Here is a 12,589-nt window from a genome sequence, read left to right as displayed (position 1 = left end):
ATAGGCCACCACCGACACCCGGTAGGCCTCGGCGCCCAGCGTCAGCTCCAGCGGCTGGCGGGTGGTGTTCACGGTCTCCGTGAGGTTGGTGGTGTTTTCCGGAAAGTACCAGACGTGGTAGCCGAGTACTCTCTCCAGGGCCGGGGCTCCTCTGGCCTTCTGAGCACGGGAAACCCAGTTTATTGCCAAAAACAACAAAGGAAAGGCCCTGAGCCGGTGACAGATGGTGAGGGGAGAGGGGTGGGGCCAGCTCTTGTGCAAGCGACACACAGGCAGGTACCCTCCTGGGTGAGCAGCACCCGCGCTGGACCCCCACCTTCCGGGGCCAGAGAGGGATGTGCTGGGCCCTTGGCATCAGCATTAACGGGGCCTCCTGCCCAGAGGCTGGGGGGGGCGGGGCCTGCACGCAGTGCCCATTTCCTGTCGCTGCATCTTCCCTCCGTCCCACATGGACACAGAACACGAGCTAAACGCAGAGCCAAGCCCAGGCTGTCCTGGCCGTGGGTCACCCCTTGCCTGGAAGGCCCTGCGTGTATCTCCACCCCCAGGCACCCAGGCACCCAGCTTGATGGGCTGCACTCTCAGTCCTCAGTCCTGGGTGAGAAGCCCAGCTTCCTTCCAGCCTTAACCTGCTTTGCCTCTGCCTGCAGGTGGCCCACAAGGCTCCCACCCACGGCCAGTGCCTCTGCGCTTGCCCTCTGCACTGTCCTGATGTCCATGTTCCTCATGGAAGGACAGAGGGCCAGGGCCTGGATGCTCACCCAGGACCCGCAAGGTGACCTTAACCCTACCCATAACACTATCCCTAACTCTAAATCCTAACCCTAACCTGTAACACTAACCCTAGCCCTAAATCCTAACCCTACCTTTAACAGCCTTAACCTGCTTTGCCTCTGCCTGCAGGTGGCCCACGAGGCTCCCACCCACGGCCAGTGCCTCTGGCTTGCCCTCTGCACTGTCCTGATGTCCATGTTCCACATGGAAGGACAGAGGGCCGGGGCCTGGATGCTCACCCAGGACCTGCAAGGTGACCTTAACCTTAACCCTAACCCTAAATCCTAACCCTAACCCTAGCCCTACCCTTAACACTACCCTTAACCCTAACCCTAACCCTAACCCTAACCTGTAACACTATCCCTAACCCTAAATCCTAACTCTAAATCCTAACCTTAACCTGTAACACTAACCCTAACCCTAAATCCTAACCCTACCCTTAACACTATCCTTAACTCTAACCCTAGCCCTGAACCCTAAATCCTAACCCTAACCCTAACCCTAACCCTAGGCCTATAAGGTGACCTACAGGCTCTGAGCTGGGAAACCACTGGGAGATCTGGGGCATCATAAAGCCTCTTGGGCAGGAAATTCAGGAGGTCAAAGTTCAACAATCACAGCTTCTGGTGGAAGAGACCCAGGTTATAAACAAAGGAGGACTGAAGACCCCAGAGCACTCACCTTCCACAGCAGCCTCACGGGGCGGCTCCCATCCGCCCGGGTGGGTCCCAGCACCCTCCACAGATCCAGGCCCAGGGGAGCTGCAGGGAACAGACAGGCTCAGCACGGGCAGGAGGTGGAGGGGAGGGGAGAGGAGGAGGGGAGGGAAGGGTTAGGTTTCGGTGCCATGGAAGGGATTGCTTGGGGAGACAGCAGGATCAGTGCTGCGTGACCAGTGAGGTGGGAACGGCGCGGCTGCAGGATTGGAATCAACCAAAGGAAGACATTAAACCGCCCTGGTTCTGAGGACTTCCCGTGAGCTCAGAAGAAGGTGCCATCAGCCCTGGAAGGGAACGTATGGCTCAGTGCTGGATTGCCGTGCCATCTCACTCCTCTGAGAGCATCTGCCTGCAGCCAGCTGGGATGCCTGACGGCCACGCAGGGGAACGGACAGACTGCAAGTGGGCGATGGAGCCGCGTGCTCCCAGCTGTGGGGGCCGGGGAGGGTCCCCTCTCCTCCCCTTCTCCTCCCCCCTTCCCTAAGGCGCAGGGCTGACGCCCGGGAGGCGCTCGGTCTCCGCGGCTTGCAGACCGGCTGGAACCAGCCCGCTGCTCTCCCTGCCAAGGCCAGGCACTGGCTGCTCTGTCTTCAGTTTAATAAAGACCTTCCCGGCAGGGCTGGTAGACACATCGCAGTGGAATAAAGATGAGGTCACACATGAAGCCGAACAGTTCCAGCTCCTTCCAAGGGATCACAGCCCAGCCGCTGGCCGAGCCCACATTGTCTCTGTGAGGACAGTGGTAGGAGGCGCACCGCCTGGGCCGTAAGCGCATGAGCAATAAAGCCGAGTGTCACACAGGAGTATGCACCTGCTCACATGCGGGTCAATGCCCAGCACTCAACGAGTTGGAATCCACAAGGAAACAGGTAGTGTTTCCGCTTAGATATTCCAAACAATTACAAGAGGTGCACGCCCACTCATTTCCTGAAAAAAATGAGGGAAAACAAAGGCCCGAGCTCCCCTGGCCACCTCGAGGGCAGTGCTGACTGCACGAGCCCAGCCCCAGAACGGGAGCACCTGCTGGGCGCGATCACCCACAGCCATGGCCGCAGACCGACCAGCTGCCAGGCTGGGTCTGGATCCTGGCCGACAGCCTGGGGCTGACGCAGACACTAGAGAGAGGCCAGACCTCAATGAGCTAACGGGAGACTGAGCCATAGGGGCCAGGAGGTCACGGGAGGAGAGACGGCTACGGGAGGAGGCAGGCTGTGCAGACAAGACCCCGAGGGAACCTGGTCTCCAGATTGCCGGCCCCACAGTGTCCCCACTGCCCTGAGGACACCTGGACTTCTGTCCTGTCTCCATGGAAACCGCCCTGAGGACACCCGGACTTCCGTCCTGTCTCCAGGGAAACCGCCCTGACCACGCAGGGATTCCAGCCCGTGAAACTCGGGGGCCTGTCAGAGCCGCCCTGGAAAACGCATTCATTCACCACATGGTGCTGGCTGCCGGCTGGGGGTCAGGCCCCGCAGGCTCCTGATTTACAGAGAACAGCACATCTCAGCCCTGAGCAGCCTGTCAGCCTCTGCAGCTCCGCCCCTCACCTCCACAGCGGGTCTGCACATGCGATAGGGCCTCCAGGGGGAGCAAATAATAATAGGAAGCCTGGCATTACTGGGTGGCATCTGTGGGCTACACACGATTTCACTCACTCTCTCAACTAACACTGACAAGTAGGTACCTCGACAAACTCCATTCTACAATATATTCCATGTGGAGAAGGGAGAGTCAGGAACTGAGGCTCAGGGAACAGGTGTCCTGTCCGAGGTCCCGCGGAGCCAGGCTGGGCACCTCAGCCAGTGGGGCCCTTTCTCTTCCCCGCATTAGTCAGCCCTGCCTTTATATTGTGAGCAGGAGCTCGGGGTCTGCAATAGAACCTTTAAGCTGTCGCAGGAGGTTGTTCAGTATTATACGCTCACGTTCTGGGGTTCCTGCCTTCGGGACAGAAAGCTGCTGGGTAGCTGACGCCCTGGGCCCGGCTCAGCCTGTGGCCGGGGAGGCCTGCTGAGAGGAAAGGCCCAGACACCCGGCTCCGGTTCCCGACCACCCACCCCAAGCAGGCAGAGGGGGACGAGGGGGTCGGGGCGCTTGCCTTCCTCCTCGGTGGTCCCGCTGTGCACGGGGCTCCAGCCGCTCCAGAAGGCGGACTCCTGGGCTACACAGCGCAGCGCCACCTCGTACTCCGTGAAGGCCTGCAGCCCCGTGAGGTTGTAATTTTGTTTTCTCTTGATCCCTTCTTCAACCCAGAAGCTGACTTCCCTCTACAAGGCAGAGACGACCTTGAGCTGGATGGAGACCAGTTAGCTTTCCATTTCTCTTCTTCACTCCAGCCCTCTCTTCGCTTACAGAGCCTGTAGCGTTAGAGCTCGGATCCTACCATTTACCATGTGTAACGTCCACAAATGAACCTCCCCGCAGGCCGGGACCGTTCGCACCCAAACAGGAGGCGCTGTCAGGGTTTGAACTGAGGCCCGAAAGAAGGCCCAGGTGCCTGGGTCCCAGACTCCACCTGCCTTCCCCGGGAACGGGGCTGCTCTGCCCGCCTGCTCAGCCACAGGAACCTCTCCTCACAAGCTTAGCCATGGTCATGGGCCCGGGCGGGGAGCCCCTCGCTCCCGTGGTTCTGGGTCCAGGGCAGGGAGGCCCTTACTCCCGTGGTTCTGGGTCCAGGGCGGGGAGCCCCTTGCTCCCGTGGTTCTGGGTCCAGGGCGGGGAGCCCCTTACTCGCGTGGTTCTGGGTCCAGGGTGGGGAGACCCTTACTCCCGTGGTTCTGGGTCCAGGGCGGGGAGCCCCCAGCCCCATGTGATGGGGCCCAGCTGGAGCCAGACTGACCTTTAGCAGGAGGCCATCCACAGGTAAAGCCAAACTAAACAATATTAATCCATAAAGCACATGCAGGGAAGTCTAATCAAGTTCTGTTTTACTTTTTAAAATCTATAATATTTGTTTTTAAATCTTTGGAATGTCTCCTCCTGCACTGCAGGCACCTGGCCGCACTTGGCCGGCCTGCAGGTTCCTGGGCGTCGTGCTGAGGGCTCTGCCGAAGGCACCCCTGGCACCTGCCCTTGGGAGCCGGGACGGGGGGAAAGGCTGTCGGTGCCACGCGGCGCGCCTCCAGGGCTCCGTGCCTCTGGCCTTGGGTCCCGGCCTGTGCCTCTGCCCGGGTCAGGATCAACCAGCCCCACACAGGCTGAACCCACCTCCCGCAGCGCCACCAGGTAATGACTCCAACCCGATCAGCTTCACCAGGTCTGTTTCTAACAACCTGCCCGGCTCCCCAGAGGGAGGACGTGGAACGCCTGCGCTCAGGTGAGAACCAGCAGGTTATTCGGTGGCACAGGCGCATTGGCACCTTGTGTGGGGAGGAAAGTTTAAAGATGTCACTGGTTTAATTGACTAGCAGCTAAGAGTGGATACGCAAGGTGTTCACAAAGCAGCTGCTCTAATTCCAGCGCATGGACGGAGGTGCGGGAGCATCGCCTGCACGCGAGGCTCAGTCGGAAGGAGAGGCTGCTGGGACCTGGCGACCCAAAGTGAGCAAGTGCTGCTCCAGGTCACGCCGAGAGCGGACAGGCAGGCCGCACGGGGAGATGTTCCCGACACATAAATAAGAGACATGAGCAGAACACGTCAGGAACTCCTACAGGGCAGTTCAAGCAATCAGGCCGCCCGATAGAAGAACCCGGGCCAAAGGCTTAAATAACCAATAATCACACGAAAAGCTATGCCACCTCAGTAAGGCCGGGTGTATGCGAACCCCAGCCGTGAGTCTACTCTGTGCCCGGACAGCGGGACACTACACGGCCGTGAAAAGTAGGAGCGCCAGCATCACATGACACCATGGGTCTTAAAGACGCAGTAACGAGAGAGACAAACTAAGTACTAAATGTATGGATTCCATTTATACAATGTCTCAAACTACGTCGTTCAGGAATACAGACTGAGCCCTTACTGAAAAGCAAAGTACTGACCACGAAAACCAGGATAGCAGCTCCCGGGAGCTAACAAGCACTAAGGCGCTCATATGGTTAAGCTGACAATGACAGTCTGTTAAGTGCATTTTATGTTCCGCTCACTTTGCCGAATGTGTATTTTATCTGTTTCATAACATAGAAAAGGAAAGAGCCACGCCCAGCATCTCTGGCAGCCAACACAGCGAGACACAAACCAGGTGGATGCAAAAGAAAGGTCTCTTCCACGCGCCGTGCGCTCAGCATGCAGGCGCCTGCGGGGAAACGCTCCCACTCTCACTGCAGAGAAGAGACAGCGAGTCCAGCTCCACACCAGCAGCCAGTCATCTCCGCTCTGGGCCCTGGTCGGAACACCCTGTGGCATGACTTACCCAGTGGGTGCTGTTCGCTGTTCTGAACCGAAGCCTGCATTGCAACGCGGAAGAGGCGGGGGCCAGCTCAGGCTTGGTCCATTGTATCTGAAGCATCCGTTTGAAGCCCAAAACTGGTTTCACACTGGAAATCACAGGTGGCTCCATTTTTACTGAAAATAAAAATCATATTTGCCGATCAGAACGTGCTCATAACATCTACCCCAACTGAAGAAACCACCCCCGGGGGGAAGTGCTGCTGCGTGCTCTGTGCCGGGCTGTGGCAGGTGCAATGGCAAACCGGGGGAAGGAACGTCCGAGGAGGGAGCACACATCCCTGTCATCTCTCTGTAAATCAGCCTCTTGCTGCTGGGGCCAGGCGAGTGGAGCAGAATGGACAGAAGAGGCCGTGGACTACAAAGTGGGCGGGCCCGCCACCGCCACGCCCCTGCCCGCCTCCCGGCACCAGGACGGAGTGCCGTGCCCTAGGAAGCTCCTCGCCTCGCCTCGCCTCTGAGCACCACAAACATTCTTGCCCCAAATCTTTCTCTTTGAAAATGTATATTTTTTTCTGGTTATTAAGTAACATATGCTTATTCAAAAAAATTTAAACATAGAAAAATACAAAGGAAAACATTAAATGATCCATAATGCCATCAACCAGAGATAGCCATTATTAACACACAGGTATCTTTTCAGGCTTTTTTCTATATAACTCTTTGCATATTTTTCCAAAAAAATTAATGTTGTGCTAAATAAAGCCTTTCTCTTTTTTTAATTTTAAAATCCTCACCTGAGGAGTGAGAATTCCTTTTCCATTGATTTTTAGAGAGTGGAAGGGAGGGGAGGGAGGGAGAGGTGAGAGAGAGAAAGAGAAAGACACATCGATTGGTTGCCTCATGCTTGGGCCTCAACCAGGTCAGGGATTGAATCTGCAAACCAGGTACGTGCCCTTGACCGGGAATCGAGTCCACAACCTTCCAGTCCGACGTCCTAACCACTGAGCAACCAGCTAGAGGGAGGCTTCCTCTTTTTAAATCAAATTATGCAATCAGCATATGCGCCCTCTTTCATTACAAAGTCTTCAAAACACGATTGTTTCCAAGCTTCCGAATGTTCCATCTCCTGGGTGAGCAGGATTTGTCTGCCCTGGTCTCTGTCACTGGGCGTTCACAGTGCTCCCGGCTTCTCACGGTAAGGCTCCCTGGAGCGGAGCTGTGCGGGCACAGAGCCGGCATGAACACCTGGCCCAGGAGGCAGGGGCTTTGCTGGGTGAGTGAGTGAGGGGGACAGCTGCCTCTCTGTCTGGTCTCGGTGCTTCCTGAGGCTGCTTAGGGCAGAACCACCAGTGAAAGGTGTGAACATGTGTCAGTGGCTCCCACACCTGCCGTTTGCTTTCCAAACAAGCTCCACCAATTGCAGCTCCTCATCATTGCAGCAGTGCCTCTCAGCCCCCTAACATGTGCTATCCTCATTGTTAGAAGTAACACTGGGGTTTTGAAGGTTAACTTTCTCCTGGGAGCCAAGCTGGAATCCACTTGCACCCACTCCAAAACCCCGCCCTTCCCAGGAAACCAGGCTCCTCCCGTCAGCCTAGACACAATCCCTGTTGTGCATAAGTATGTCGCCCAGGAGACGTGTCATTAATCTTCACCCGCAGAACTGCTCATTGAGAACCGATGTATATTGAGTGATGTCAGCAAAATGATGGCGAGGAAATTCCAAGGTTTCGTTCCCCCATAGAAACACTAAAAACAAACAGACAAAAACCCCACAGAAAGTGCTTCCACTGATCTGGTCGGAGCTCTGGAAACAGTCAGAGGTTTGGTTTGCAGCAGCCAAATGAATACCCCATCAAGAAAAAGTCCCCTCGCCCTGGCCGGCTTGGCTCAGTGGGTAGAACGTCAGCCCATGGACCGAAGGGTCCCGGGTACGATTCCCAGTCAAGGGCATGTACCTCAGTTGCAGGCTCTATCCCCAGCCCCATGCGGGAGGCAACCAATAGATGGGTCTCTCCCGCATCGATGTTTCTGTCTCCCCCTCCCTTCCACTCTCTCTAAAAATCAGTGGTAAAAAATACCCCAGGTGAGGATGAACAAAAGAAGGGGGAGGTGGTATCTTTGAGAAAAAGCAGAGAAGATATCCAGTAACACGCACCTACGGTATCTAAGCGCCAATGTGTCACGGCAGACTCCACGGTCCCGTCCGCATTCCGAGCCTCCACTTGGATGGTGTAATTGTCTGGGATTGTGATTGAAGTTAGGAAGGAGCATGAAGCGGGGGTCTCGCTTGTAGAATCACAAGTGTCATTTTTCGTTCCATCAGAGCTTGGGAGGAAAAAGCGGCTCGGTGTGAGCTGGTTCAGCAGTGTGGAAACCCAGCCAGACTTACCGTGTTAGGGGCGTATTTGTTAGCTTCAGTCTGGGTTTCTCTTGAGAACTGTTAGACCAGAGGGTGGTACCCCCTCTCCCCACAGTCCTCCCTCCCCTCCAGGGAGAGATGCAGTTCACTGCGCGCTGCTGCCGAGGCTGAGGCCACGGAGACCTCCCTGGGCCCCACAAGCCCTCACAAGCTACCCTTGTCATTCATGCCTTTCCTATTGGTCACAAGTAATGAATGGGCCCCTAGAATCCCAGATTCTAACCATGAGAACTGCTTCATAACAGAAAAGAATCAAAGAGTATTTGTTAAATAAATGATGGCAGATACCGAAATAGAATTTAAAATGATAGTTTTCAATACGTCTACATTTACTCACACGGGAAGATGCCCACACTCTCATTATTGGTGAAAAAGAGCAGGATGCGTGTTATCTACCAAATAATCACATTTATATCAACTTGTGCATTTACATAACTATTCTTAGAGGTATCTGGAAAGGTCATCATCAAAATGCTAAAGTTGTTACCTTTGGTGATGGGCTTTGGGGTGATTTTTAATATTCTTTATGTCTTTCAGATCAAATTATTTACCATAGGTATATACTGTTTTCAGAAAACTCACTGAAATTACTTTCCAAGACAGATCACTTAAACTCTGTCCAGCTATAAGCTCGTGAGAAGCCCGCACGCACATCGGCAGGACCCCCTGCCCTGGGGGTGCAGCTCTAGCCACGTGGCTCTGGGGTTTGGCAGGAGCCGGGCGAGGCTGAGGCCAGGAGAGGAGGACCTGGACCAGGGCGCACGGGAGGCAGAAGTCACGTGGACCCCGGGTCACTGGGCCTTTCCAGGGGTCGGTGAACCACAGCCGGGAGGTCAGAGGCCGCCCACCCCGTCCTGCGGGGCCCGCAGGCTAAGCACCAGCTCTCCATGGCTGAACGGTCAGGGAGAAAGGAAAAGACGATGATTCTGTGGCCTGTGAAGATGTACATGGTGCGCACATTCAGTGTCTACAGGGAGGTGTTGTTGGAAACAGGTCCTGGGTTACCACTGTGTGCGCGGCTCTCCTGCTGGGAAGGCGGCTGGTCCGAGAGGCCGCCTCCCTCGGAGCCCAAGACCTGCTCTCGCCTCTCAGGCCCTGCTGGGCCCGGGGGACGCCTGCCACCGCCACCGCCACAGGGCCGCCAGGCACTGGCCCCTCTTCTGTAAAACACGAGTGGGCTCCCCTCACCGCACAGGGACCAGTTACAAGGAGTGAAAAAAAGGAGGATACATGAGCTCTTGCATTTAAATACCAAACGGAATAAAGCTGGGACCGCTAGGCTCGCTTTGAAGCAGAAAAAACCGACAGACCACCTGTGACAGGTCCCGCGGGGCCTCCCGGCTCCCGGCAGCATGGAGGACGCAGTGGGTCTCCTGAGCTGTTTTCAAATTTTCACAGAAACCCTGTCCACATTCACTAAGTCGCCTGGCTTTGGGCTGGAATTATAATAACACTAGAGGCCTGGTACACGAAATTTGTGCAGGGTGGGGGCGGGGAGGCCCCTCAGCCTGGCCTGCACCCTCTCGCAATCCGGGAACGCTGGCTCCTAACTGGCTGCCTGCCTGTCTGATCGCCCCTAAGCTCTTGCCTGCCTGCCTGATTGCCCCTAACTGCCTCTGCCTCGGCCCGCGCCATGGCAGCTTCATCTGGAAGGACGTCTGGAAGGTCGTTCGGCTGTCCGGTCTAATTAGCATATTACGCTTTTATTATTATAGATTTTATAACTTTTCTAATAGAATTTGAACAAGGGAAGTGTGAGGCAGTGAAAAGTTGGAATTCGTCCTGGGGGTTACTGACGACAGGGTCACACAGCGAGTTGGTGGCAGAAAAGGCACCCTCCCTCCAACCCTGGGCCCGAAGAAGGAAAGCTTTATCACACGTTCTAGGAGGAAGAATGCAGCTGAATACAGTAAATAGACACATCTGTCCCCTGTGTGTGACTGGGGACAGCTGTCAGCCCGACCACAGCCACCCCCCTCTATCCTCCCCTCCTGCAGTGTCTGATCCTGTCAGCTGGGCTGCAAGCAGCCACACCGTCACCCGCCATCACCTGGCGGCTGGATGCCATAGGGGTCACCCCGCTGAATGCCCCAGGGACCACCCAGACGCTGTCGCTGAGAACACAGACGTCCTGAGCCCGCCTCCTCCCCTCCCTCCGGCACACAGCCCTGCACTTACTGAGTCCTCCGGACCCTGTACCACGTGTGACTGGCTTCTTTCTCTGGGCTCCAGGTGCAGGTAAAATTCTTCGTGTAGTAGTAGATGCAAGAAATGTTCTCGGGCTTGGCTGGCAGAGCTGAAACACACACACACACACACACACACAGAGTACTTCAGTGCGTGGGGAACATGCCAGCAGCAAGCGCTTTGAGGAAAACAGCGACCGGACTCGGGGTTGGCTGGTGAGCTGCGAGGTCTGGCATTGTCTCCTTATCGGGGCCGTGGGAAATATGACAGGCCATCTTACCACGTCGGCACATGCGTCCACATACCTCCACGTGCACACGGCCCCAACCCCCTCTGCAGGGCCCACGAACTCCCCGCTCCCCCTCCTGTGCCCGGGACCCAGTGCCTCTCTGCTCTCAATGGGCAATTCCTGTCCAGAGAAGGCAATGACCCACGCAGCCCAGCCCAGCAGGCGCACAGCCCACCTACCTGCCAGGCCGCCGGGGCAGAGCAGAGGGAGCGCCCACAGCGCCCAGGCCCACATGGTCCCGTGTCTGTGGAGAGAGCCGTGTCCTCAGTCAGTTAGCCGGCTCCGTGTCGGTTCAGCAAGCCGAGTCCTAGGCACAAACACGCCTGAGCCCTTGTTCTTTCCATCTTATTTCATGTTATGCACTGACTGTCCTCACACAGGCCCCTTTACACTCACTCCGTCCACCCGTCCACTCTATTCTGTCCACAGCTCATTCCACACGGGACATGGGAGGTGCTGTGCTGAGAACACGCTCCCGGGAGAAGTGGGTGAGCTCTGCGGGTCTGAGCCCATCCCTGCCTCGGCCCCGGTGCCCAGCCAAACGCACGGCTCACCGTTTCCCCAACGCACCAGGGTGTCTCCACCCCACGTTCCGTCCGTGGGCTTCTTCCGCCTAAATGTCCTTCCCGAGTCCTGGCAGGTGACCCACCCTCCAGAGCCATCTCGGCTGACCTCCTCCGGACACCTGCCTCCTCCAGCACCCACAGGGAGGTGGCCGCGGCCCCGGCCCGCCCCTGCCTGCCACCCCAGCGCGTGGGGCCGGGCACCTGTCCTCCCGGCGGCTCCTGCAGCATCTCCCACGCCCCTCGCAGCCTGTGGTCAGGGCGGTGCCTGGTCTGAGGGATGCACCAGCACCAAGCCTGCCCTCCCTTCCACGTGCAGTGTTTCTGGAGAAAACCACAGAGGCAATCGTCTCTGGTACGAACGAACTGAGAACGCCCAGCGCAGCCGTAATGAGCTCGATGGGCAACAGTGGCAACGCCTGGGGAGCGGGGAGAGCCTGGGCCGCGCCTGCCCTCACACAGGCTGTTCTGCCAACCACCGTGTTGACTGAAATGAGTTTGAAACCTACAGAGAACAATTTCCCATTGTCCATGAAGATTCCCTGTGATGGGATTAGCGTCTTCACTGTCTAATTACTGTCTTCAGCTTCTCACCTTGGAGCCAGAGACGCGCCCTCACAAGCCCTGGCGCAGCGGGAGGGGCCTCGGGACGGAGCCAGGAGGGAGCCGGGAGGGCGGGAGGGGGACGGAGCCGGGAGGGGACGGGCCGGAGGCCACGGCTGTGCTTGATGAATGAAAGATTCCACACTCCAGAGTGACATGGTGATCCTGAGGCGGGTTTTGCATCTTTAAAATGTTATCCATGTTAAATGTTGAATAAAATGCTGGTACAGAAAGCATTCTTTTTTTTTTTTTAAATATATTTTATTCATTTTTTCCAGAGAGGAAGGGAGAGAGACAGAGAGGGAGAGTCAGAAACATCGATGAGAGAGAAACATCGATCAGTTGCCTCCTGCACACCCCCCACTGGGGAGGTGCCCACAACCAAGGTACATGCCCTTGACCGGAATCGAACCTGGGACCCTTCAGTCCGCAGGCCGACGCTCCATCCACTGAGCCAAACCGGCCACGGCAGAAAGCATTCTTAATGGGCTGTGATTATGGCTTGCCTCCTTGTCAGTGAGAACTCGCACCTATTACCTGTGAAATGTAAAAAGCTCCATGTCTCAGTGTCCCTGAGGGAGGACGTGGAGACGTGGCGGTGAGGCTGGCGCTGCCGCGTGCGGGCCGGACCTCTCCCACATTCGCTGTGGCCTCGCGTTCTCCTCCCCATCCAGCATTGTCGAGCCGCATGTGGCGTGGGATAAAGAT

At 56.6% G+C, this 12,589-nt stretch overlaps 1 protein-coding gene across 1 annotated transcript in view; it reads right to left on the bottom strand.

Moving 5' to 3' along the window:
• IL31RA (interleukin 31 receptor A) overlaps window positions 1-11,418 on the bottom strand; it is a 21,561-nt gene extending 10,143 nt beyond the window's left edge. Inside the window, exons 1-7 of the mRNA XM_014546035.1 lie at window positions 10,895-11,418; window positions 10,418-10,535; window positions 7,976-8,145; window positions 5,840-5,991; window positions 3,589-3,757; window positions 1,456-1,535; window positions 13-159 (exon numbers count right to left, since the gene is read on the bottom strand). Coding sequence (XP_014401521.1) covers window positions 13-159; window positions 1,456-1,535; window positions 3,589-3,757; window positions 5,840-5,991; window positions 7,976-8,145; window positions 10,418-10,535; window positions 10,895-10,949 — 891 coding nt within the window. The 5' untranslated portion in view covers window positions 10,950-11,418. The remainder of the gene's footprint in view (window positions 1-12; window positions 160-1,455; window positions 1,536-3,588; window positions 3,758-5,839; window positions 5,992-7,975; window positions 8,146-10,417; window positions 10,536-10,894) is intronic.
• Between the last annotated feature and the right edge of the window lie 1,171 nt (window positions 11,419-12,589).

This window comes from Myotis brandtii, unplaced genomic scaffold, assembly GCF_000412655.1.
Source record: "Myotis brandtii unplaced genomic scaffold, ASM41265v1 scaffold426, whole genome shotgun sequence".
Lineage (NCBI taxonomy): Eukaryota > Metazoa > Chordata > Mammalia > Chiroptera > Vespertilionidae > Myotis > Myotis brandtii.
The sequence above is the reverse complement of the archived record's forward strand: the minus strand, read 5'-3'. Positions and strand labels throughout refer to the sequence as shown.